General features: G+C 41.1%; 1 protein-coding gene across 7 annotated transcripts in view; it reads right to left on the bottom strand.

Annotated features, from left to right (window-relative positions):
* LOC124718794 (F-box/LRR-repeat protein fbxl-1-like) overlaps positions 1–25,826 on the bottom strand; it is a 133,586-nt gene that overhangs the window by 42,000 nt on the left and 65,760 nt on the right. For all 7 annotated transcript variants that reach the window (XM_047244402.1, XM_047244408.1, XM_047244405.1 and 4 more), the window contains exon 4: positions 9,337–9,644. In XM_047244402.1, the coding sequence (XP_047100358.1) occupies positions 9,337–9,644 (308 nt within the window). The remainder of the gene's footprint in view (positions 1–9,336; positions 9,645–25,826) is intronic.

Genomic DNA, 25,826 nt, shown 5'->3' with positions numbered 1-25,826 from the left:
TAAAAGATTTACAAGCTTTTTTAGGCAAGATAGCCTATTACCACCGATTCATTCCCAGGCCTTCCACAATAGCCCACCCCCTGTACTGCCTTCTGCACAAGGGTGTTCCTTTGATTGGTCGCCTGCATGCGAGCGAGCGTTCACCTCGTTGAAGGGCCTCCTCACGTCAGCTCCTTGTTTGGCTACTTTTGATCCCCATAAGCCGTTGGTCCTGGCTACAGATGCTTTGCAGTATGGGGTGGGGGCGGTCCTGGCCCATCGCAACGCAGATGGTTCCGAGCAACCACTGGCGTTTGCGTCTAAAACGCTTAGTCCCGCGCAGGCCCATTACTCCCAGGTGAAAAAAGAGGCTTTGGCCATTGTCTACGCTGTTACCAAGTTTCACCCTTTCTTCTATGGCACGAAGTTTCAGTTAATCACTGACCATAAGCCGTTAATATCGTTATTTGGCCCCGCCTCTCAGATTCCGGATAGGGCGGCCCACAGACTACAGCGCTGGGCTTTGTTCCTCTCTAAGTACCATTATGACATTCATTTTCGCCCTACAGGACAGCATGCCAATGCCGACGCTCTTTCCCGGCAATGTGTATTGAGTGCACCCAAGGGCTTTTTAGATTAGGTAACCCAACATTCACAGATGTAGGGGACCCAGAAGTGTCCGTATAAGATTCAAAGAAATGCCTCGTACAGGTGAGAGTCTTAAAATCCTACTGATTAATTCCAGAAGGATTCAGACGAGAGTGACTCGCACAATGCTAGGTGCAGAAATCTGGTTAAAACCGGAAACTGATGGCAGTGAGATTTTTGCAAAAACTTTAAATGCGTATTGAAAGAGTAGGCTAATGGTAACTGGAAGTGGTGTATTTCTCACAGTAGATAAGAAGAATATGGTTTTGTAAGTGATGGGCATGGCAGGGTATCCTGCAAAACATTATTAAACCACCTAGGACATACTGTCTGGGAGACCAGTCATGATAGAAATATATTGGATATAACAATAATAAATAAACCTGAGCTCTTTGAGGATTTACACACAGGCCGATATAAGTGACTGTGAGGCAGCTGTAGTAACAATGATTAGCAAAATACAAAAAGTACCAAAATGAGTAGAAACATTCACAAATTCAGTAAACTAGATAGAGATGACGTAGTGCCATATCTCAGTAAGGAACTCAAAACATTGAGCTCTAGTGAGAATCCTGCAGACGAACTGTGGCTTAGGTTTAAAAAAATAATTGGCCATAAATTTGACAGATATGTACCTAGTAGAGCAGTTCATTTTCTTAAAACATTGGGCTACGGACAGGGAGGCACTACAAATGTGGCTGTCAAGAGAGTAACGACTACCGTCGCAGAAATTTATCGGAGGCCTGTCAAGAAACCCAAAGAAATTCAGATCACGAGGAATGGCTGTTGCTGTCTCCAGACACTCGTGGGCACGACAGGGACTGAGACTGAGGGTAGCAAAGCAAAAGCAGAAATGCTTAACTTGATTTTCAAATGTTCTTTTACAAAGGAAAATCTACGGGTGCTGATTCAATTTAATTCTTGCACCACTGCAAAGATAAGCAATATAGATTTTAGTGTCAGTGGTGTTGAAAAATAACTGAAATCACTAGAACTGAACAAATCTACAGGGCCTGATGGAATCTCCATCAAATTCCATATCAGACCTGTGGCTAATTTACAATAATCTATCGCAGATCACTCAAACAAAAACCTGTGCCCTGTAGTTGGGAGAAAGCACAGGACACACACTTCTACAAGAAGGATGGCAGAAGTGATCTACAAAACTACCATCCAATATATTTAGCATCCATCTGCTGTAGAATCTTAGAATATATTCTGAGTACAAATGTAGTGCTGTATGTTGAACAGAATGACCTCCTCCATCCCAACCAGCACGGATTTTGAAATCATTGATCATGTGGATCCCAACTCATACTTTTCTCACAGGAAACCTTAAAAGCCACAGATCGAGGCAGTCACAGAGATGCAACATTTCTCAATTTCCGAAAAGCGTCTGACTCAGTACCGTAGCTATCCTTATTACTGAAAGTATCATTGTATGGGCTGTGAAGTGAAAGTTGTGAGCAGACTGAGGAATTCTCGGGAGGGAGGACACAGTGTGCTATCTTGATGGAGAGTCACTGTCAGGTGTTGCAGTAACTCAGGGTGTGCCCCACAGAAGTGTGTTCGGACACTTCTGTTCGTGTTGTATATTAATGACCTTGAAGACAATATTAACTGTAATCTCACACTTTTTGCAAGTGATGCAGTTATCTATAATGAAATACTATCTGAAAGAAGCTGCATAAATAATCAGTAAGCTCTTGACAAAATTTCAAAGTGGTACAAAGATTGGCAACTTGCTCTAAATGTTCATAAATGTAAAATAGTGCACTTCGAAAAATCGAAAAAATGTAGTATCCTATGACGAAAATATCAATGAGTCACTGTTGGAATCAGCCAAATCATACAAATACCTGGGTGTAACACTTTATAGGGATACGAAATTGAATGATCACATAGGCTCAGTAATGAGTAAAGAAAGCAGGCAGTAGAGTTCAGTTTATTGGTAGATTACTGGGGAAGTGCAATCAGTCTATAAAGGAGATTGCTTACAAATCATTCGTGCGACCTATTCTAGAATATCACTCAAGTGTGTGGGACCTGTACTACGTAGGATTAACACGAGATGCTGAACGTATACGGAGAAGGGCAGAATGAATGGTCACAGGTTTGTTTGAGCCGTAGCAAGAGACTGTCAGAGATGTTGAAAGAAGTGAACTGGCAGGCTCTTGAAGGTAGACATAAACCATACCAGGAAAGTCTACTGAAGTTCTAAGAACTGGTTTTAAATGCTGACTCTAAGAATATACTACAATGCCTTACATATAACTCACACAGGGAGATTTTCACAGTACAGCAGAGTGTGCGCTGATACGAAGTTTCCTGGCAGATTAAAACGGTGTGCCAGACCGAGACTCAAACTCGGGACCTTTGCCTTTCGCGGGCAAATGCTCTACCAACTGAGCTACCCAAGCACGACTCACGCCCTGTCCTCACAGCTTTACTTCTACCAATACCTTGTCTCCTACCTTCCAAACTTTACAGAAGCTCTCCGCTGCAGAGTGAAAATCTCATTCTGGAAACATCCCCCAGGCTGTGGCTAAGCCATGTCTCCGTAATATCCTTTCTTTCAGGAGTGCTAGTTCTGCATGGTTCGCAGGAGAGCTTCTGTAAAGTTTGGAAGGTAGGAGATGAGGTACTGCCAGAAGTAAAGCTGTGAGGACCGGGCGTGAGTCGTGCTTGGGTAGCTCAGTTGGTAGAGCACTTGCCTGCGAAAGGCAAAGGTCCCGAGTTTGAGTCTCGGTCTGGCACACCATTTTAACCTGCCAGGAAGTTGAAAGATCAGAATAATTACAGCATGCACAGAGGCATTAACAATCATTCTTCCTGCACTCTGTACAAGAGTGGAACAGGAAGAAACCCTAATAACAGGTACAGTGGGAGGTACCCTCTGCCAAGCACCTCACAGTGATTAGTGAAATCTTGATTAGATGTAGATGTACATTAGTGATGCTAAAAGTGCTGGGCACTATCTGGATTCTGACTGCCTCTGAACTGAGAATTTAAATTCAAAACAGTTGTGTGTGTGTGCGCAAACTACTGCAAGACCGCCTTACATTGATTTTGAGTCTGGACAATGGCTAGATTGCAGAGATGAAATTAGCTTCCACACTGCCACAGAGAGGAGAGGGACAGATATAGAAGAGATAAAAGGTTTCACACTTTATGCAACACCATCCATAACTTATCAAGCACCTCTCGTCGAGCTTGTAGTCGACACTGGAATGTATGTGCCACCCAGCTAACTAGTGGGCTGCTTCAAGTACAGACTACACAAACCTGCAAAGCTCAGATCCAGCAAAAACATCTATTGGCACAGCTTTACCTTTCTTAGTAGATATGACACAGCTGATGAGGTAAGCTCTGTTGCCTCAACTCTGAGACAACTACATGCTCTCATTAATACGAGGGTTGCCCAGAAAATAATGCAAAGCATTTTATTTTTTCAACCAGAAACAATGCTACAAATGCAAAACATTACATACGTATTATTTGAAGTCTCCCGAGAGAGTGTGCCAAGTTTCAGTCACTTCCGACGGATAGCGCAGCTTCGGGACAGTTTCAGAATGGCGTCTGTAGGTGACAGACCGTACGAGTGATGTGCCGTCATCGAATGACTCGCTGCAGGAAAAGAAATTGTGGGGAATACTCAAAAACGCTTGTCCAAAGTTTAAGGAGCACCTGCTGTTGACAGAAGTACAGTCAGTTGCTGGGCACTGAGGGTGAAGTGACCAGAAGGCAGTTCAGCAGAGCTCCATGATTTTCAGCGGTCGGGGAGACCGTTGACAGCTCTCACACCTGACCTAGCCCCCTCGCACTTCCACTTGTTTGGGCCATTTAAGGATGCAATTCGTGGAAGACATTTTGAGGGCAATGAGGAGACGATTCAGACAGTGAAGCACTGGCTATGGCCCCAGAACAAGGATCGGTACCGACAGGGCGCACACGCCCTCGTCTCGTGCCAGAGGAAGGCTGTAGAACAGGATGGAAATTACATAGAAAAATAGGGTGTGTAGATTAAGGAAAGGCAAACCTACATTTCTAGCATTTGTAGACTTACAGAAAGCTTTTGACAATGTTGACTGGAATACTCTCTTTAAGATTCTGAAGGTGGCAGGGGTAAAATATAGGGAGCGAAAGGCTATTTACAATTTGTATAGAAACCAGATGGCAGTTATAAGAGTCGAGGGGCATGAAAGGGAAGCCGTGTTTGCGAAGGGAGTGAAACACGGTTGAGGCCTCTCCCCGATGTTATTCAATCTGTATACTGAGCAAGCAGTAAAGGAAACAAAAGAAAAATTTGGAGTAGGTATTAAAATTCATGGAGAAGAAATAAAAACTTTGAGGTTCACCGATGACATTGTAATTCTGTCAGAGACAGCAAAGGACTTGGAAGAGCAGTTGAATGGAATGGACAGTGTCTTGGAAGGAGGATATAAGATGAACATCAACAAAAGCAAAACGAGGATAATGGAATGTAGTCAAATAAAATCGGGTGATGCTGAGGGAATTAGATTAGGAAATGAGACACTTAAAGTAGTAAAGGAGTTTTGCTATTTGGGGAGCAAAATAACTGATGATGGTCGAAGTAAAGAGGATATAAAATGTAGACTGGCAATGGTAAGGAAAGCGTTTCTCAAGAAGAGAAATTTGTTAACATCGAGTATAGATTTGTGTCAGGAAGTCGTTTCTGAAAGTAATCGTAAGGAGTGTAGCCATGTATAGAAGTGAAACATGGACGATAAATAGTTTGGACAAGAAGAGAATAGAAGCTTTCGAAATGTGGTGCTACAGAAGAATGCTGAAGATTAGATGGGTAGATCACATAACTGATGAGGAGGTATTGAATAGGATTGGGGAGAAGAGAAATTTGTGGCACAACTTGACCAGAAGAAGGGATCGGTTGGTAGGACATGTTCTGAGGCATCAAGGGATCACCAATTCAGTATTGGAGGGGAGCGTGGAGGGTAAAAATCGTAGAGGGAGACCAAGAAATGAATACACTAAGCAGATCCAGAAGGATGTAGGCTGCAGTAGGTACTGGGAGATGAAGAAGCTCGCACAGGATAGAGTAGCATGGAGAGCTGCATCAAACCAGTCTCAGGACTGAAGACCACAACAGCAGCAACAGATGAAACACCATTATTTTGTGTGTGTAATTCTCATTACGTTCAATAAAGAGTTGTCGAAGAAAAAAGAAATGTGGTGTATTACTTTCTGGTCAACCCTCGTAAGTCGACGTGGGAGGAATCGTGCAATAGAAGGCAGGACCCGACCTAAAAATAGTAAAAATCAATGCAGTCCAACCAGTTTTAGTCCAAATACCTTAGTATGGGGGTATGCTGGAATGGTAGAGTGGTGATTCTGGAGCTTAACGATGTTGCGTACTTAGCCTCATAATTGTGTGACACACTACTGATCCTCCTGTTAGCACATTGACGAGATATCTCTGAGGAAGACGGAGGTGAAAAATTGGTTCAGTCAGTCACCCAATACTCCCTATTCCAGTGCTGTCACCCTATCAGGGGCCAGGCCTTCTGTGAAAGCATCCACGCCATTTACCAGCTCTGTTGCAACCACTGCACAGCTTTTTATATCAGTACAACTACCGGCCAGCTGTCCACCGGGAGGAACGGTCACTGCCAAACTGTGGCCGAGAGCGAAGTGGACCGCCCTGGGGCACGGCGTACAGCTGAACATAATTTGCTCGATTTCGACGCCTGCATCATTACCCGGGGCATCTGGGTCCTCCCATTCACTACCAGCCCTTCCGAACTGTGCTCCTGTAACTATCCCAAACTCAATCTACAGTAACATACTGTTCCTGCACTCTGTATCCGACAGTTTCCACTCCCCTACGTTCTGTTATCTCCTCTCCATTCCCATCTCCCACCCTCCTTGTTTGCTATTCTCTGCCATTACACCTGCCCACGTTTCCTCGCTCCTCTCCTCGTTTGCTCCTTTTTTTCCCTACCTACCCATCCCACGACCTCCTAACGCTGCACTCGTCAGCATTCGCGTCGCCGCTCACTCCGCTAGGCAGTGTTCGTCTCTCTCTGCACTCATACACTACTGCCCCCTCCCTGCCCCTCCAGACTGTTGTTCCTATCCCACGTCGCAGTCGCATTCTGGCCCGAGAAGCTGGAGTCGGTGGTCGTGTCTGCGTGAGGTGTGCTTTCTTGTACGTACGAATGGCACGTGTCTCTCTTTTACTGATGATGGCTGTGGCTGAAAGCTTTATATAAATGTCTTTAAATTGTGCTCATCTGTAACTTAATATGTCTTCTTTACAGTAAGTAGCAATCTGTCTTTTCCTACATTGTCGATATTCCTACCCGGAGTTTCCATTACAACAAATCTTCTCGAGAGAGAAAAGCTCGTATCCAAAAATCGATAGGGATCTAGATATCACCATTCCGGTGAAACTCCGCTCGTCCTCTTCTCACACGATGTCCTGCAAACTGTAAATCGAGGGCAACAGGCAGACTGCAAATTCCTAGATCTGCAGGAAGCATTCGACACGGTGCCAAACAGCAGACCGTTAATGAAGGTTCGAGCTCGTAGAATAGGTTCTCAGAAAAGTAAGCGTCTCTAAGAGTGTTTACGTAATAGAAAAGTTAGTTAGTTCATTTTATGTTCCACAGATCATTTTTGCACGATAAATCGTAATCGTCAAACGAGTCTTATTTGATGTTCGCACTGCAAATTAATTTGTAAATATGGCTATATGCTGAACATTTATAAGTTTTTTTTATTATGTATTAAATATACAGATGTGAGTTAGTAGTTCTTACCCACAACATTTTACATGTTACAATAATGGAAATTCTTGTACAGAACAGGAGTTGTCAAGCAGAAAGTTTTTTAATTTGTTTTCAAATTTTACTTGGCTGCCTGTCAGACATTTTATGTCCTTGTGTAAGTGATCAAAAATGTTAGTTGCAGCACTGTGCACCCCTTTTTGTGCAAAAGACAACCTTAATGTGGAGTGATGAATGTCATTTCTCCTTCTCCTATTGTAGTTTTGTACATCATTGCTCCTTTTGAACTGTAGTGGATTATTTACAACAAACTTCATGAGGGGATAAATACACTGGGAAGCAGTAGTCAGAACTCCTTAAACAGATGTCTACAAGTTGATCACAGGTGAGCAACACATATTATTCTTACAGCCCTTTTTGAGTTATGAAGACTTTCTTTTTTAAAGATGAGTTATCCCAGAAAATTATTTCATATGACATTATAGAATTAAAATATACAAAATGTCAGCTTACTGTTTTGTATTTCCGTGGGATTTTCAATGTTTCTAAGCGCAAATGTGGGTGAACTAAGTTGTTTCAGGAATTCCAAAATTTGTTTTTTCCAATTTAAATCCTCATCAATGAGGACAGTGAATGTTCCTCACAGAGAAAGTAACCATCAGGATTTCCCCAGGGAAGTGTGCTAGGACCACTCTTGTCCTCTGTACATCTATATACACAAATGACCAGACAGATAGGGTGAACAGCAACAATTTTCTGACAATCTCAGTCGGTCCGTTGCAATTAGGGGACATCAGCTAGTATGTACTTTTCAATGTCAATAAACCTTACCGACAGCTGTACACTTTAAGATATTTTATTTTATTCTGAAAGCAACCAGTTTCGGCAATTCGTGTTCGTGTTGCCATCTTCAGGCCCCGTACGCTATACAATAAGTTCTGCATGGTTCACAGAAGAGTTTCTGTGAAGTCTGGAAGGTAGGAGACGAGGTAATGGCAGAATTGAGGCTGTGAGGATGGCTCACGAGTCGTGCTCGGGTAGCTCAGACGGTAGAGCACTTGCCCGAGTTCGTGTCTCTGTCTGGCACACAGTTTTAATCTGCCAGGAAGTTTCATACAATAAGTTCATTGACACTGAAAATTTTCTGATGGAAAGTGTCATCTTTGAGTGATTGTAGGAAGATTCAGGACGTCTTAGACAGAGTTTCTATTTTATGAGATGGATGGCAGCTTGCTCTAAATGTGGGGAAATGTAAGTTAATAAAAATGACTACGAAAAACAATTCTGTAATGTCTGAATACAGTATTAGTGGTGTGTGGCCTGACAGAACATCTAGGCATAATGTAGCAAAGTGATAGGAAATGGAATGAGTGTGTAAAGAGAAGGCAAGTGGTTGACTTTAGTTTTTTGGGAGAATTTTATGGAAATGTAGCTTAGCTATAAAGAAGTCTGCAAATAGAATACTTGTGTTTTGAATGCTGCTCAAGTGTTTGGAATCCATACCAGATTGGATTAAAGGAATACATGCAATTATTTCAGATTTGAAATCTGTTACAGGTTTGATCAACGCGTATTGCAGAAATACTCTGAGAACTGAAATCCAAATGCCTGTAGGGAAGAAAATATCATTTTTCTGAAACACTATTGAGAATATTTAGATAACTGGCATTTGTGACAGACTGCAGAACGATTCTCCAGCAAGCGACATACGTATCACATAATGACCACAAAGGTAAGGTAAGAGAAATCGGCACTGGTACAGAGGAGAACAGATAGCCACTTTTCACCTTGCTCCATTTACAAGTGTAGCAGGAAAGATAGTGACAAGAGGTGGTAAAAGGTATCCTCTGCCACGCACCGTACACTGGCTCGTGGAGTATTTTACGTCTGTGCGAATGTAGGTGAGGTACCAGAACGCGGAGAAAGATGCCGACACACTCACCTCTTCCCCGCCATGGTCCAGCGCACGGTGGCAGAAGTGAGCATGTCCCTCTTGGCCTTCACGAAGTACTCGACGTCCTCCAGTGGGTGGTAGTCACAGCTGAGGTTTATCTCACGCAACTTTGGGCAGGTGTCTGCCAGGAAGCGCAGCAGCACGGGCCCCGCACCTCTCCGATTCTCGAACACTTCCAGGCTCTGCAAGTGTTCCAGGCGCGACACCAATTCCGCGTACTGTCGGTCGGCCAGTAAGTTGTTGGCGATTATCAGCTTCTCTATCTTCGGACACTTCTCAAATATGTACTTCAGGAGCTGCAGGGAGAACAAATTGCAGTGTATTTGTTAGTACATCAGTATTTTCCATAGATTACATCTCATTATGGGATGTAACTATTCATTTACTATTGTCATATTTCATACACTAAAACCAACCTTCTCAATACCAGTATTGCTATTAATATTCTCTACGAATTTATACAGCTGCATTCTCGTTAATGTGAAAATGAGTGTAAGAACACCATCTACATCCACACTCAGCAAACCGCAGTGAAGTTGGAACGTGCCGGGACATGTATCATGTGTTAGTGCCACTTAAAGTTCATGTCACAACTGGATGAACCGGTTTTGAAACATTTCCTCACCCAGTAGATAGTGCACAGTGTTCTCGACCTACCTTGCTTTGCTTATTCAATATTGTCTTCCCGGTAGCTGCGTCTGTCTCACCTAAATCACACTGAAATTAAGAAGCCAGGATCCTAGGTTAAGTTTTCCAAAATCAAAAGTCAAGATCGTATTCACTGTTGAACATTTATGTCAACCACAGTGCGATTTATTTGTTATCACTCGCACACACAATATTCATGTGACCAGGCCTCTTACACTTAATCGTCAAGTTAATATATCATACTTTATAATTTCCCAGGGTTAAAATGATCCTTTCTAATTGGTTTTGAAGTTAACTATAGGGTTTTATTACTTAAATAACATGAGTGAGCTGTATCAATTTAAATACAGGGAACTAACTTATGCATCCGCCGTGGGAATTCCCGACTTATAACCATGGCACCTCTTGAACAATAATTTTTACATATTCAAATTTACTTAATTCTTAATTAATGCACTTACAAAGTTGAGACTGGAGTCATTTTACGAAGAAAATATAGGTAGCAAAAGTATCAAAACAGATCTCGGAATTATACAGTAGTTTGGTCCCAATTGGCGCTTAAAGTCATACAGGCTGCAGATTTCAAGTCTTAATATCTATTTAATTAATAGATTTTAGGTTAATTTAAACACTTTGCTGGAATCAGTAAAATTTAGGCTTTCTTTTGGATGCAGTCTTCTAGCTGAATTCGCTCTATTAGCTCACTCGAATTTTATTTAATATGTATTGCACAATATATGTCATTGTTCATAACTGTTAATATGATGCATTTCCAATAAAACTAATTAGCTCATTACTTTCAGAATGGACATTAGAATGTACTGAAATAATAGATTTTACAAGGGGAATTTTATTTAAACTATTTCTGAATTCTGTACGATGAGGCTGAAGGTCACAGAATCTGTAGTCGGAATCTGAGTAGTGAAAATGAAAAAAAATACAAGTTCATTGGTTAACTAAGTTACTAAAGCAGTGTAAACCCAAAACAGGATATCAGTGGGCAACCCTGCTTCGTTACAAAGTGAGTGGAAGAGGGTATGTCCCACTGTGTCATCTATTAGGGTTTCTTTCCATTCCATCCATGTACGGAGCACAGGAAAAATGATTGTTTGAATGCCCCTCTGCATGCTGTAAATAACCTACTCTTGTTCTCACAGTCCTTATGTGAGCAATATATATAAGGGGATGTAGTATATTTATGGAATTATCATTACAAGCATGTTCTTGAAGCTTTTAGCAGGCTTTCTCAAGATATATGTAAACTATACGAGTTGGTCGACGTTCAGAAGCAGCCGGAAATTACCACGACTACTGACAAACGATTGACAACTGCTGCAAATTGGTGTGTCGGAAGAACTCCCGAGAGTCGTGTACCTGTGATACCTCTACCAGAGATACCTCTTCTCCTGTGGATCCTGCCTCCTCTGCAGAAAGTACAGGATCTGTCATTACCTGTCCAACTGACTTTGCGTGGCTTGTACAGGGCGGACGGTGACCGAGGAGGACTCAGACTGTCGTACCGATCCCCCTAACCGACAAGTTCAAAGTGCCGTCTTTCACTGAAACTGAGCCAGTGGGACCCACTACACCTGTTGTGGGGAAACCTGTTTTGTCCAGTGTCGGGAGGAGGCAAACGCAAAAGGGTAGGGGTCAATTAATCGTCAGCACTTTGAATGTACGGTGAATGGTGGTACCCCTCAGGGAAATGGCAGCAAGGGACGGGAAAGAACATCAGGTGCACTCAGTGCCTGGGGGGGGGCCCTCATTCAACATGTTGAAGGGGCTGTTCCAGGAGTCATTGAAAGAATAAGTTGCAGCCAACTGCAGACTGTGGCACACATTGGAACAAATGATGTCTGTTGTCTGGGCTCTGAAATCATTCTTGTGTCATTCCGACAAGTGGCAGAGAAGGCTGAGAGGACCAGCATTGTGCGTGGAGTTTCAATGAAGCTCACAATTTGCAGCATTGTCCCCAGAAGTGATGATGGCCCTTTGGTTATGAGTAGAGTGGAAGAACTGAACCAGAGAATTCAAAAGTTGTGTGACAAACTAGGCTACAACTTCCTGGACTTGCACCATAGGGTTGAGAACTGTAGGGACTCCCTAAGTAGGTCAGGCATGCACTACACATCAGAGGTAACTCACTGTGTGTGGGATGCACACAAGGGTTTCTCAGGTTAGGCGACTCTCCATTCAATCCAGATAACAATAGATGTAGGAAACCCAGAAGTATCAGTGTAAGATTGAAAGAAATGTCTCCCACAGGTGAGAGTATTTAAATCCTAATGGTTAACTGTACAATAGAAGAGGAATGGGCAGCTTTGAGAGATGAAATAGTGGAGGCAGCAGAGGATCAAGTAGGTAAAAATATGAGGGCTAGCAGAAATCCTTGGGTAACTCAGCAGTTATTGAATTTAACTGATGAAAGAAGAAAATATAAAAATGCCATAAATGAAGCAGGCAAAAAGAAATACGAACATCTCAAAAATGAGATTGACAGGGAGGGCAAAATGCTTATGCAGGGATGGCTAGAGGTCAACTGTAAAGATGAGCGCAGATGGAAAACCAGCCCTAAGCAAAGAAGGAAATGCAGGAAGGTGGAAGGAGTATATTGAGGGTCTATACAAGGGTAATGTACTTGAGGGTAATATTATGGAAATGCAAGATGACGTAGATGAAAATGAAATGGGAGATATGATATGGCTGAAGAATTTGACAGAGCATTGAAAGACCTAAGTCAAAACAAGGCCTGGGAAGTAGACAACACTCCACAACACTCAGCCATGTGAGAGCCTGTCATGGCAAAACTCTTCCATCTGGTGAGAAAGATGTACGAGACAGGTGAAATACCCTTAGACTTCAAGAAGAATACAATAATTTCAATCCCAAAGAAAGCAGGTGTTGATAGATGTGAAAATTACCAAACTATCGGTTTAATACGTCACGGTTGCAAAATACTAACACGAATTTTTTGCAGACGAATGGAAGAACTGGTAGAAGCCGAGTCACCGAAGATCAATTTCAATTCTGTAGAAATGTTTGAAAATGTGAGGCAATACTGGCCCTACAACTTGGAAGATGGGTTAAGGAAAGGCAAACCTATGTTTCTAGCATTTGTAAACTCAGAAAAAGCTATTGACAATGTTGACTGGAATAATCTTGTTCAAATACTGAAGGTGGCAGGTGTTATTTACAGGGAGCGAAAAACTATTTACAACTTGTACAGAAACCAGATTGCAATTATAAGAGTCAAAGGGCATGAAAGGGAAGCAGCAGTTGAGAAGGGAGTGAGACAGGGTTGTAGCCTATCCCTGATATTATTCAATCTGTATATTGAGCAAGCAGTAAAGGAAACAAAAGAAAATTTGGAGAAAGAATTAAAATTTATGGAGAAGAAATAAAACCTTTGAGGTTTGCCGATGACATTGTAATTCTCTCAAAGACAGCAAAGGACCTGGAAGAGCAGCTGAACAGAATGGACAATGTCTTGAAAGAAGGAAATGAGATTAATGTTGTAAGGGATCTGTGATCCCACGAACACAGATACTAGTATCCGACGCCCAGGTCGATAGTAGACAGGAGTCGATTGTCGAGCGCTGCAGGAGGCAGTGAGAGGAGTGTCTAGTGAGCGGCAGTACTGAGAAGATGGGCAAGAAGGGTGGTCGAGCCGAGTATGGTGTCAATGGCGGATGTGCCGAATGAGGAGTAAATTGTAAATTCACGGAAGTGTAACAAATGAGCACGTCCCCATTATCGTTGTGGGGTTGACCCTAATCAATACCGATTTGTGAGTGATATAAAACCAAAAGCGACAAGTGCCAAATTTTGTGTTTCGCATGAACCGCGTCTGCCAGCGACAACTGTCGATTGCAGTGAGGATTGTTGTGAATGTTAACCATCATCATTGTGTGTGACAAAGTACTTAAAAATCAGCAACCAATAACAGATATAACCGTAATTAAGCGTGTGAGGCGAAGGTAGCCACTGCCTCAGAATTTGCACGCAGGTTGCAGGCTGAGCTGTCTATTTGTAGCATCGTACCCAGGGTCGATCGTGGTCCTCCGGTTTGGAGCAGAGTGGAAGGTCTAAACTGGACACTCAGACGACTCTGTGGCAGTATCGGATGCAAATTTCACGACCTCCGCTATCGGGTGCAGAATTTTAAGGTTCCCATTAATAGGTCAGGCGTGCACTAAAGTGCGCGTCATTTACGATGGCGGGCAAGTTTAGGTTCTTTCTGCGCATCTGACGTCACAAAACACAGTCAGCCGATGAACAGAGAACGACGTTGCCAGAGCTCGACTGCAGTGCAGAGCACGGACGAGTGTCTTCAGTTTTAGAAATGTTCAGTCATAAATAAAGTAATCGAACAAAAGCAAAGTCTTGATAGCAGACTTTTTTTTATACAAAGTTTGGAAAAAGCATTCTTTATACCAACTGCTTCATATTCTATTAATTAATTAAGCCAAACAAGCAATAAGCCTCCTAATTCAGGTGATAGCAAGGAAAGGTGTTTGTATCATTCTCACGAACCGCTTTTTTCCAATAAAGAAAAGCGGTAATTGTTTATTTCCTATTGTACTTCGATGAAACGTGAGCAATTCGTAGTCATACCAACAGTGTTTGTCGGTATTTTGCTTGATATTTTAGAGTACTCCAGGACTTTTGTTAAACGGAATGCGGGGAGCACGTCTCTTAGCAGCGAAAGGGTTAGTGCGGCCGTGGTGGCTTTACTTCATAAACTGCGCGCTCCCGCCTAAACGTAAGTTGGCGCTGCTTCTCTTGGCGTGTACGTCGTTTGCAACTGGCAACGCAGCAATCTCCCGCATCTGCGCGGGCATGCGCAAGCCGCCAAGATAAAAGAATTGAACTATAAATGCAGGATGCGGCTACTAGGGTAGTGGAGTACGTGTGGTGTGCACACGGAGCTGTTTCAGGTTAGAAAACTCCTCCCTTGGGAGCAAAGATGATTTGCATATCAAATCAACCACGGCAACCACGGAGATTCCTGGTCCTTGCAGATCAGAGATAGAAAGATTAATATGATTTTAGTAAACTGCAGGAGCATCCCAGGAAAGGTCCAAGAATTAGTATCGCTTACTGAAGGTGGCATTGCACAGTTAGTATTGGGAACAGAAAGCTGGTTGAAACCAGACATCAGTGACAATGAAATCCTAAGTTCAGACTGGAATGTTTATCCTAGGGATAGGTTAGTCGCCAATGGTGGCAGCGTGCATATTGCAGTAAAAAATTCGATAATATCTAGTGAGGTTACCACGGACTCCGAATGTGAATTAATCTGGGTGAAATTGAGTATCAAATAACGGTCAACAATGGTTATCCAATGCTTTCATAGACCACCTGGGTCAGGATCTGTAGTTGTAGAATGCTTCGGACAGAACTTGCACAATATCATTAGTAATTTTTCTGATTGTGCCGCTGTAATAGGGGGTGACTTCAACTTGCCAGGTATAGATTGGAAGTGTTATGCCATCAAAAGTGGTGCCAGAGACAGAGAATCATGAGCCATTGTTCTGGATGTCTTGCCCTAAAATTACTTTGAGTAGATTGTTAGAGAACCAACTTGAGAGGATAACGTTTTAGACCTCCTGGCAACAAACATACCTGAACTTATAAAATCAGTTAACGCAGAGAAAGGTATCAGTAATCGTAAGGCTGTGACAGAATCTATGATGACGGGTCCTACAAGGAATGTTAAGAAAGGTAGGAAGACATATTTGGTCAGCAAGGGTGACAGGATATAAATTTCAGAATATCTCAGCAGTTAGTATCAAATATTCAGTGATGAGGACAAAGATGTGGAGAACAAATGGAAAAAATTCAAAGGCATCGTTCAATATGCCCTACACACGTATGTTACGAGTAATGTTTTAAGAGATGGAAAAGATCCACCATGGTGTAATAGTCATGTTAGAAAAGCACTACATAAACAAAGAGCACTTCAACTCAGATTCAAGAGAAGTAAAAACCTAGGTGACAAACAAAAGCTGAACAAAGCGAAAATGAGTGTAAGGAGAGCAATGAGAGAAGCGTTCAATGATTTTGAAAGTAAGACATTGTCAACAAATCTGAGTAAAAACCCTAAGAGAGGCTGTGTCGCCTGGCCGCCAAGAGCTGTTGCACAATGATTTGAATCACGGATCCAGTTATATGGCTCCCTCCATGTATAGCAATTTTACGACTATGACGTGTGGGGCCTGAAGATGGCATCAATGTAATGCCGAAACTGATAGCACATAGAAGTTCATAAAATAAAATAAATTTCTACAATACATACGGCTGTTGGTAAATTATCGCATCAGGAAGTTCATGCCAGCGTCCATAATGGATCAACGAAGACTACGAGATTTTGGTTGTATGTAAAATTAGTAAGTGGGTCAAAATCATTTATTCGTTCTCTTGGTGACCACACTGGCACCAAAATGGAAGATAACAAAGAGAAGGCCAAAATGCTGAATTCGGTCTTCTGAAGTTGCTTCACCGTGGACTTTCAATCATCGTACGAACATCGAAGTGGCAGATACTGAGATAACTGATCACGGAACTGAAAAGCAGCTACAATAGCTTAATAGTGGAAAGGTTTGAGACCCAGATGAGATACCTATAAGATTCTATAAAGATTATGCAAAAGAACTTGCTCCCCTTCTAGCAGTAATTTATTGCAGATCGCTTGAGCAATGAAAAATACCTAACAACTGGAAAAAAGGCAGGTCATTCCCGTTTTTAAGAAAGGCCATAAGACAGATGCACACAGTTACAGACGTATATCATTGATGTCAATCTGTTGTAGAATTATGGAACATGTTTCACGCTCAAGAATTATGACATTTTTGGAAAATGAACATCTCCTTTATAAAAATCAACATGGATTCCACAAATAGGAATCCTGTGAAACTCAGCCCACTCTATTCCTCCATGAGATCCACAGCACAGTGGACAATGGTGCTCAGGTTGACACCGTGTTCCATGATTTCAGTAAGGCATTTGACACCGTCCCTCACTGCCATTTAATGAAAAAAATATGTGGTTACAGAGTATCACAGCAGACCTGCAATTGGATTCAAGACATTCTTGCAGACAGAACTCAACATGTTGCTCTTAATGGAACTAAATCGACAGGTGTAAAGGTAATATTCAGAGTACCACAGGGAAGTGTGATAGGACCGTTGCTGTTAACAATATACATAAATGATTTAGAAGAAAGCATCAGATGCTCTTTAAGGCTATTCGCAGATGACACAGTTGTCTATACCAAAGTAGCAACATCAGAAGATAATAAGAATTTGCAGAACAACCTGTGGAGAATTGCTGAATGGAACAGACTCTGGCAGTTGACCCTGAACATAAATAAATGTAACATATTGCGCATACATAGAAAAAGAAATCTACTACTGTACAGCTACACTATTGGTGACAAACACCTTGAGACAGTGTCTGCCATACTGCCATAAAATATCCAAGTGAAACTATCCAGAGTGACCTTAAGTGGAATGACCATATAAAACAGATACTGGGAAAAGCAGACACAAGACTCAGATTCATCAGAAGATTCTTAAGGAAATATAACTCATTCACAAAAGAAGTGGCTTATAAGGCACTTGTTCATCTGATTCTTGAGTATTGTTCATCTGTCTGGGATCCCTATCCGGTAGAACTGGTAGAGAAGATAAAGAAGATCCAACAAAGAGCAGCACATTTCATCACGGGATCTTTTAGCTGGCGAGAGAGCATTACAGAGATGTTATACAAACTCCACTGGTAGATGTTACAAGAGAGGCATTGTGCATCACGGAGAGGTTTCCTATTGAAATTTCAGGACAGCACTTTTCAGGAGGAGTCCGACAACATATTACTTCGCCCCGACATACATCCTGTGTATTAACCACGAGGAGAAAATTCAAGAAATTAGAGCCAATACAGAGACTTACCGACAATCAATCTTCCCGCACACTATTCAGGAGTGGAACAGGGTTGCAGGGTCAAAAAGTGGTAGTGAAAGTACCCTCCACCACACATCATTAGGTGGCTTGCGGAGTATGATGTAGATGTAGATGAAAGGGTGAAATGCTTAACTCCATTTTCAAATCTTCCTTTACAAAGGAAAACCCAGGATAATTGCTCCAATTTAATCCTCAAACCATTGAAAAGATGAATTAAATAAGTGTTAGTGTCAATGGTGCTGAGAAACAGCTGAAATTGTTAAAACTAAACAAAGCTCCAGGGCCCAATGGAGTCCCTGTCAGATTCTCTGCTGAATTTGCAGCCAAGTTAACCCCTCTCCTCACTACAATCTATCGTAGATCCTCGAACAAAAAACCGTGCCGAATTTTTGAAAAAATGGCACAGGTCACACTCATCTACAAGAAGCGTTGTAGAAGTGATGCACGGTTTTTTAAACAATTGATCATGTGAAAATCCCAATTCGCACTTTTCTCACATGTCATACTGAAAGCTTTGGATCAAGGCAACCAGGTAGACGCAGTGTTTCTCGATTTCCAAAAAGCATTTGTCTTAGTACTGCAATGTCAAAAGTATGATCATATGGGTATCAAATGAAATTTGTGACTGGGTTGAGGACTTTTTGGTAGGGAGAGTGCAGCCTGTTATCTCGGATGGAGAGCCAGCATCAGATGTAGAAGTAACTTTGGCTGTGCACCAGGGACCATTGCTGTTCATGTTGTATATTAATGACTTGTAGGCAATATGAATAGTAAAACCAGTCTTTTTGCAGATGATTCAGCTATCTATAATGAAGTACTAATTGAGAGAAAACGCATAAATATTCAGTCAGATCTTGATAAGATTTCAACATGATGCAGAGTATGGCAACTGGCTCTAAATGTTCAGAAATGTAAAATTTTGCACTTCACAAAATGAAAAAAATGTAGTATCCTATGACCAAAATACCAATGAGTCACTGCTGGAATCAGCCATCTCTACAACCAGGTGCTTGTATATGCTTTGTAGGTACATGAAATGGAATAATCACATAGGTTCAGTCATGGATAAAGCACGTAGTAGGCTTCAGTTTATTGGTAGAATACTAGGGAAGTGCAATCAGTTTACAACAGAGATTGTTTACAAATCACTCGTGTGACCTATCCTAAAATATTGCTCCAGTGGGTAGGAGCCGTACCAGATAGGACTGACAGGGGATATTAATGTATACAGAGAAGGGGAACACTAATGGTCACAGGTTTTTTAATCTGTGGGAGACTGTCACACAGATACTGAAGGAACTGAACCAGAAGACTCTTGGAGATAAATGTAAACTATCCCAACAAACTCTGTTAATGATCCCTCAAGAGCTGGCTTTAGATAATTACTCTAGGAATGTACTACAACTCCCTACGTATTGCTCACAGAGGTGGCGCGATGGTACAATTAGAATAATTACTGCACACACAGAGGCATTTAAACAATCATTCTTCCCACGCTCCATACACGAATGTCACAGGAAGAAACCCCAGTAACTGGTAAAACGGGACATACTCTCCGCCGTGTAGCTCACCGTGGTTTGCAGAGTATAGATGCAGATGTAGATGTAGATGAGTCTGTCAATTCAGTATCCGCAGTATATCTGTGACACTCTCTCACAGGTCAGACAAGCCTGTGATCATTTGGGCTGCCTTTCTTTCTATCCTCTGAATATCCCCTATCAGTCTTGTCTGGTATGGGTCTCACACACCTGAGCATTATTCTAGAATGGATTGCAGAAGTGTTTTGCAAGCAATCTCTTTTGTGCACTCATTCTATTTTCTTAGTGTTCTACCAATGAACCAAAGTCTGCCGCCTGTTTACCTATGGCAGAGGCTACAAAACAGTTCAGTTCAATTTCCCTACAAATTCTTACATCCAGAGATTTGTATGAGTTGCCTAGTTTGATGCAGCTGTCTGCCTCTTCATCTCTGAATAACCACTCAGCCTACACTTGTTTGAACGTCTTTCCTTCTTCCCTGTAATTAAGTTCTGGTCTGCCTCTAAAATATGTAGTCTTACTAACATTCCCTGCCCAAATGACATCAGGCAAACATTCATAATTTTATACTTCACAGCATTTACGTTAGCTTCATCTCAATACATTTGGCAGTGGCCTTGCCATAGTGGTAACATCTGTTCCCACCAGATTACCGAAGTTGAGCACTGTCGGGCCGGGCTAGCACTCGGACAGGTCACCATCCGATCTGCCGACCACTGTCGGCAAACGGGGTGCACTCGGCCCTTGCGAGGCAAACTGAGGAGCTACTCGATCGAGAAGTAGCGGCTCCGGTCTCTTAAACGTACGTACGTACGGCCGGGGGAGCAGTGTGCTGACCACATCCCCCACTGTATCCGGTGACACCTGTGGGCTGAGGACGGCACGGCAGCCGGTTGGTACCGTTGTGCCTTCACGGCCTGTTCGGGCGTAGTTTAGTTTCTTTTCAATACATTTACTCAAATGTTTTCTCATTCTCCATTTCATGTGGAGTTTACAATACTGACAATGTGGTATCATCTTTCTCATCTGATGCAACACCAGGCACCACGATTTATTAGCCGACAGTCAGCAAAGGTGAGAAGACAGCAGCTGTATAGTCAATAAAAAAAAGGTGACGGCTCTGTAATTGTACCGTGTAATTTATATTAAGAAAATGTTCAATTATTGCCTATTGCCAGTAGAATTATTTTCCACCTGTTCATCATAGGAAATGATTTGTGAATGTATAATGTAGATTTATAGTGAGTAGTGAGAGGAATTATCACAATTATCACAATTCACATTATCTGTAGTGAGAGGAATTATTCACAATTTAAAAAAATTTGCAACTGGGTATTTTTATTTATTTTGCACAGAGTTCGGGAAGTTATATGGAAATGAAGCATTAAAGACCCATTTAGCCCAAATGGAAGATTGGAATTAGAAACTCAGAGAATGTAATAAGCCTTTTATTACAGCAATGAGTGGTAGTTGTCTTTGACTTAAAAATAAGAACAAATTATTTTACTAAATCCAAGAAAACTGATCTACTAATAGTTTTCTACACTGAGGTGGGTAAACAAAAGAAGAAAGTATTACAACAAAACTATTATATTATTGCGATGAAATGGAGATTTATTATGGTGTACAGAGTTTCCTCATATTCCTTCAAAGTCCGCTTCATATAGCAGGCACCAGTAACTGAAAAGTATTTTGAACGTCAGTCCAAGTAAAGCATTATAATCAAATATACTTCCCTTCACCACCAAATTAATTACTCCACAATGCCGCAGATTGTGCTGTATCGAGCTACTCCTTCCTTTAGCCATATTGTGCCAGGGAGTTATTTTCCCCCCAATTTATTTATTTATTTATTATCATCCCAATGATCACACTTGTGATATAGGATTTGTCAGGATACATTTCAACAACTATATAATATCTTAACAAAATGTTTTTCTATGCTGAATTCATATGAATCTATCTTATGTTTAATACAATATACAACTAATAAGTGTTTTTATAACATAATTTCTTATGTGCTTAACAGACCTATTCCTTGATGTTGTGATTTCATTTGTCACATTTATGATATCATATATTCTTATACAGTTGAGCAGAGCTATTCACTTATCCTGTAGTGACATTTGTCAAGCATGTGGTTCTTTATATTCTAATACAGTTGAGCCTAGAAATTCACTTACACTGTATCAACATTTGTCAAGCATGTGACTCTTTATAACAGTTTTAAATTTATCCTCATTTTTCAGCTCTTTGATATGTTTTGGTAGTGCATTAAAAAAGTTTGATCCCTTGATTACAAACTTGTTTCTGACTTCGGGTCCTTGTTACAGCTTGTAAGGGGAGATCTTTACATTGCCGTGTATCGTAATTATGATAGTCTGTATTGGTTTTAATTTTGTCCTGATTTCTTTTGATCATCAACAGAAATTTCAGAATGTATAATTATGGAATTGTTCAAATTTTCAATGCTTTAAAAAGGGGCCTACAATGTGTTTGAGGTTATCCGAATAGCGCATTTTTGCAATTTGAAGTCTCATTTAGACGACAATTTATTTTTTCCCAGAATACTATCCCATAGGACACAATGGACTGAAAATAGCCAAAATATACTAATCTGGTACAGTCATTACTACAAACTCTTGAAATTATTCTAAGTACAAAACATGCTGAATTTAGTTTTAGTGCTAAGCTCACCAAATGGTCCTTCCAGTTTATCTTCTCATCACTGTGCATACCCAGGAATTTTGCACACTGTACTCAAGTTGTTTGTCCTCCATGGTGGCATTTAGGTCATCATGTTCACTTATTTTTCCATATTGTACATAATTAGTTTTTTTTTTTCAATCACTGTTAGCTTGTTTGCACTAAACCATTTTTGTATATCTTGTAGGACATGGTCCACAGTTCTGTGCAATGACTGCTTCATATCACTAACTATTAAACTAGTATCATCAGCAAATAACACGATTCTAGCTTTTCTCTCTGACACCCGGATATCACTAATGTAAATGAGGAATAGCAAAGGGCCTAATACACTTCCTTGGGGTACTCCTACAGTGACCTCCCTTGGACCTGACCTTAGTTTAATTTTTTGGTTAATATTTGGTGCTGTAATTTCAACTACCTGCATCCTCTTTTCCAGATACGACTCAAACCACTTTTTTACCGGTCCTCTAATACTTATAGCTTCACGTTTTTCCAAAAGTATGCTGTGGTCAACAGTGTCAAAGATTTTTGACAGATCTAGATTTAATCCAACTACACTTTTTCCCTCTCCCAATTTACTGATTATTTCTTTTGTGTATTCCAGTACAGCTGTTTCGGTACTTCTCCCAGCTTGAAAACTGTGCTGATTACTGTTTACCAGATTGTGGATATTAAGATTAAGGTTTTACAGATACAAATGAAATATAGAGTCACACATTGAGAAAGTTGGGAGAAGTGAGACAGGTCTGTAGTTTTCTATTTTAAGCTTAATTCTCTTTTTCAACAGAGGAACGACTTTAGAAATTTTCAGTTTCTGTGAAAACACTCCCTCAGCCATTGACACGTTTGCTACGTGCACCAATGGTTTCGCTATTTGATTAGCTGTTTTCTTTGCTATTATTATTGACACCCCAACTACTCCAGCTGACATCTTGGACTTGAGACTTTTAATCACTTTTAAAACTTCCTTTTCATATGTTGGGACTGCCATCATACTGCTGGGTGCCTTGGGTGCTGCTCTCCTCATCTGCTCCCCAAAATTCCTGCTTAATGTCTGGGGTATATTTAAAAAGTAATTATTTATATAACTGGGCATGGCATATTTAGCTAACATTTTATTCTCCTCATCTTTTAGAATAATTTCCTTATCTTTGATAGGTACCCCAGTTTCTTTTCTCACAATTTCCCATGCTATTTTAGTTTTATTTCTGGACTGTTTTATTTCCATGTCATTACTTATTAACTTTGCATTTGCAATTACTCTGCAGTATATTTTCCTATACGTTTTGACATATTCTATAAAATCAGTATCTGCACACTCCCTCAACTCTGAATTGAGTTTTTTCATTATGTGTCCATTAGACTTGATTCTGGTCAGTTTCTTCGGGAAACACATATCAAAGTTCATCAGATAATTCGATGAAAATACACTATATGCCTCATCTGTACTTGTTTGTTTCATAACATCTAACCAGTTTTTATTTTCTAAGATACTTATGAACAGATGACAGCTGTCCACAGAGAAGTTTCTTTTGTAAATATTATTTATACCTTTATCGTCGTTTGACCTTAAAGGGATTTCAATGGTGAGAGCATTGTCGTCAGACAATCCTAAATCTATGTTACCTCTATTTCACAGAGTACCTCTTTGTCACTTACTCATCTAACCTTCAGCTTTCTTCTGTAGCACCATATTTCAAAAGGATCTGTTTTACTGTTGTCTGAATTGCTTATCAATCACGTCCCAATTACATACAAGTGTAGACTACACACAAGTACCTTCAGGAAAGGTCTCCTAACATAAACGTAGGCCTGTTCTGGCTGGCCAACTGCTGCCTAAAAGGCACTACGAGGAGCGGTCTACGACGGTGGAACGTGTGATCGGCATGCTGACAATTGCTCCAGCCGTTGTAGCCACCAGATGAATCCTGATGATGCTGTTGCTTCTTAATTTGACCTCACAAGGGCTGAGTGAATACCGTACCATCTCTCTCTATCTCAAAAGATATCTGAAGAGGTACCAGGAATTGAACCTGAGACCTCCACACTGAAGGCAGCAACATTAATCGTTTGGTTGCAGAGGTGGACTTTCTGACACTTAAGTTTGAATTTGATGTTAACAGAGTCCTCTTTTTCAGAAATGCTTTTCTTGTTATTGATAATCTGCATTTTACATCCTTTCTAATTCAGCAATTATGTTATTTTGCTACTCAGATAACATAACTCCTCCACTACTTTTAGTGTCCAATTTCCCAATCTAATTCTCTCGCCACAGCCCGTTTTAATTCGACTATATTCTGCTACCCTGTCTTGCTTTTGTCGACGTTCGTCTAATATCCTCTTTTCGAGACATTATCCGTTCTGTTCACCTACTCTTCCGAGCCCTCTCCCGACACTAACAGAAATTACAGAGTCATCAGGAAACCTCAAGCTTTTAATTTCTTCTTCCTGAACTTTAATTCCATTTTCAAATTTATTCCCAGTTTCCTTTACTGCTCGCTCAGTGAACAGACTGAACGACACCTGGTTTAGGCTTCCTCGCTTTGCAGCACTGCTTCCCTTTCGTCGGATCCGCACGTGGCGGGTGTCATGGAATAGCGGGTGCTTAGACAGAGAGCAGATACAATTAGAAGTACGCATAATCACAGTGGCACTGCTGTTTACGTAAATTCGTACAGCATGTCCAAGAGATTCCATTAGACAGAGCCTGTTGTTGTTGTGGTCTTCAGTCCTGAGACTGGTTTGATGCAGCTCTCCATGCTACTCTATCCTGTGCAAGCTTTTTCATCTCCCAGTACCTACTGCAACCTACATCCTTCTGAAGCTGCTTAGTGTATTCATCTCTTGGTCTCCCTCTACGATTTTTACCCTCCACGCTGCCCTCCAATACTAAATTGGTGATCACTTGATGCCTTAGAACATGTCCTACCAACCGATCCCTTCTTCTGGTCAGGTTGTGCCACAAACTTCTCTTCTCCCCAATCCTATTCAATACTTCCTCATTAGTTATGTGATCTACCCATCTAATCTTCAGCATTCTTCTGTAGCACCACATTTCGAAAGCTTCTATTCTCTTCTTGTCCAAACTATTTATCGTCCATGTTTCACTTCCATACATGGCTACACTCCATACGAATACTTTCAGAAATGACTTCCTGACACTTAAATCAATACTGGATGTTAACAAATTTCTCTTCTTCAGAAACGCTTTCCTTGCCATTGCCAGCCTACATTTTATATCCTCTCTACTTCGACCATCATCAGTTATTTTGCTCCCCAAATAGCAAAACTCCTTTACTACTTTAAGTGCCTCATTTCCTAATCTAATTCCCTCAGCATCCCCCGACTTAATTAGACTACATTCCATTATCCTTGTTTTGCTTTTGTTGATGTTCATCTTATATCCTCCTTTCAAGACACTGTCCATTCCATTCAACTGCTCTTCCAAGTCCTTTGCTGTCTCTGACAGAATTACAATGTCATCGGCGAACCTCAAAGTTTTTATTTCTTCTCCATGAATTTTAATACCTACTCCGAATTTTTCTTTTGTTTCCTTTACTGATTGCTCAATATACAGATTGAAAAACATCGGGGACAGGCTACAACCCTGTCTTACTCCCTT

This window comes from Schistocerca piceifrons, chromosome 10 (genome assembly GCF_021461385.2).
Source record: "Schistocerca piceifrons isolate TAMUIC-IGC-003096 chromosome 10, iqSchPice1.1, whole genome shotgun sequence".
NCBI lineage: Eukaryota > Metazoa > Arthropoda > Insecta > Orthoptera > Acrididae > Schistocerca > Schistocerca piceifrons.
The sequence above is the reverse complement of the archived record's forward strand: the minus strand, read 5'-3'. Positions and strand labels throughout refer to the sequence as shown.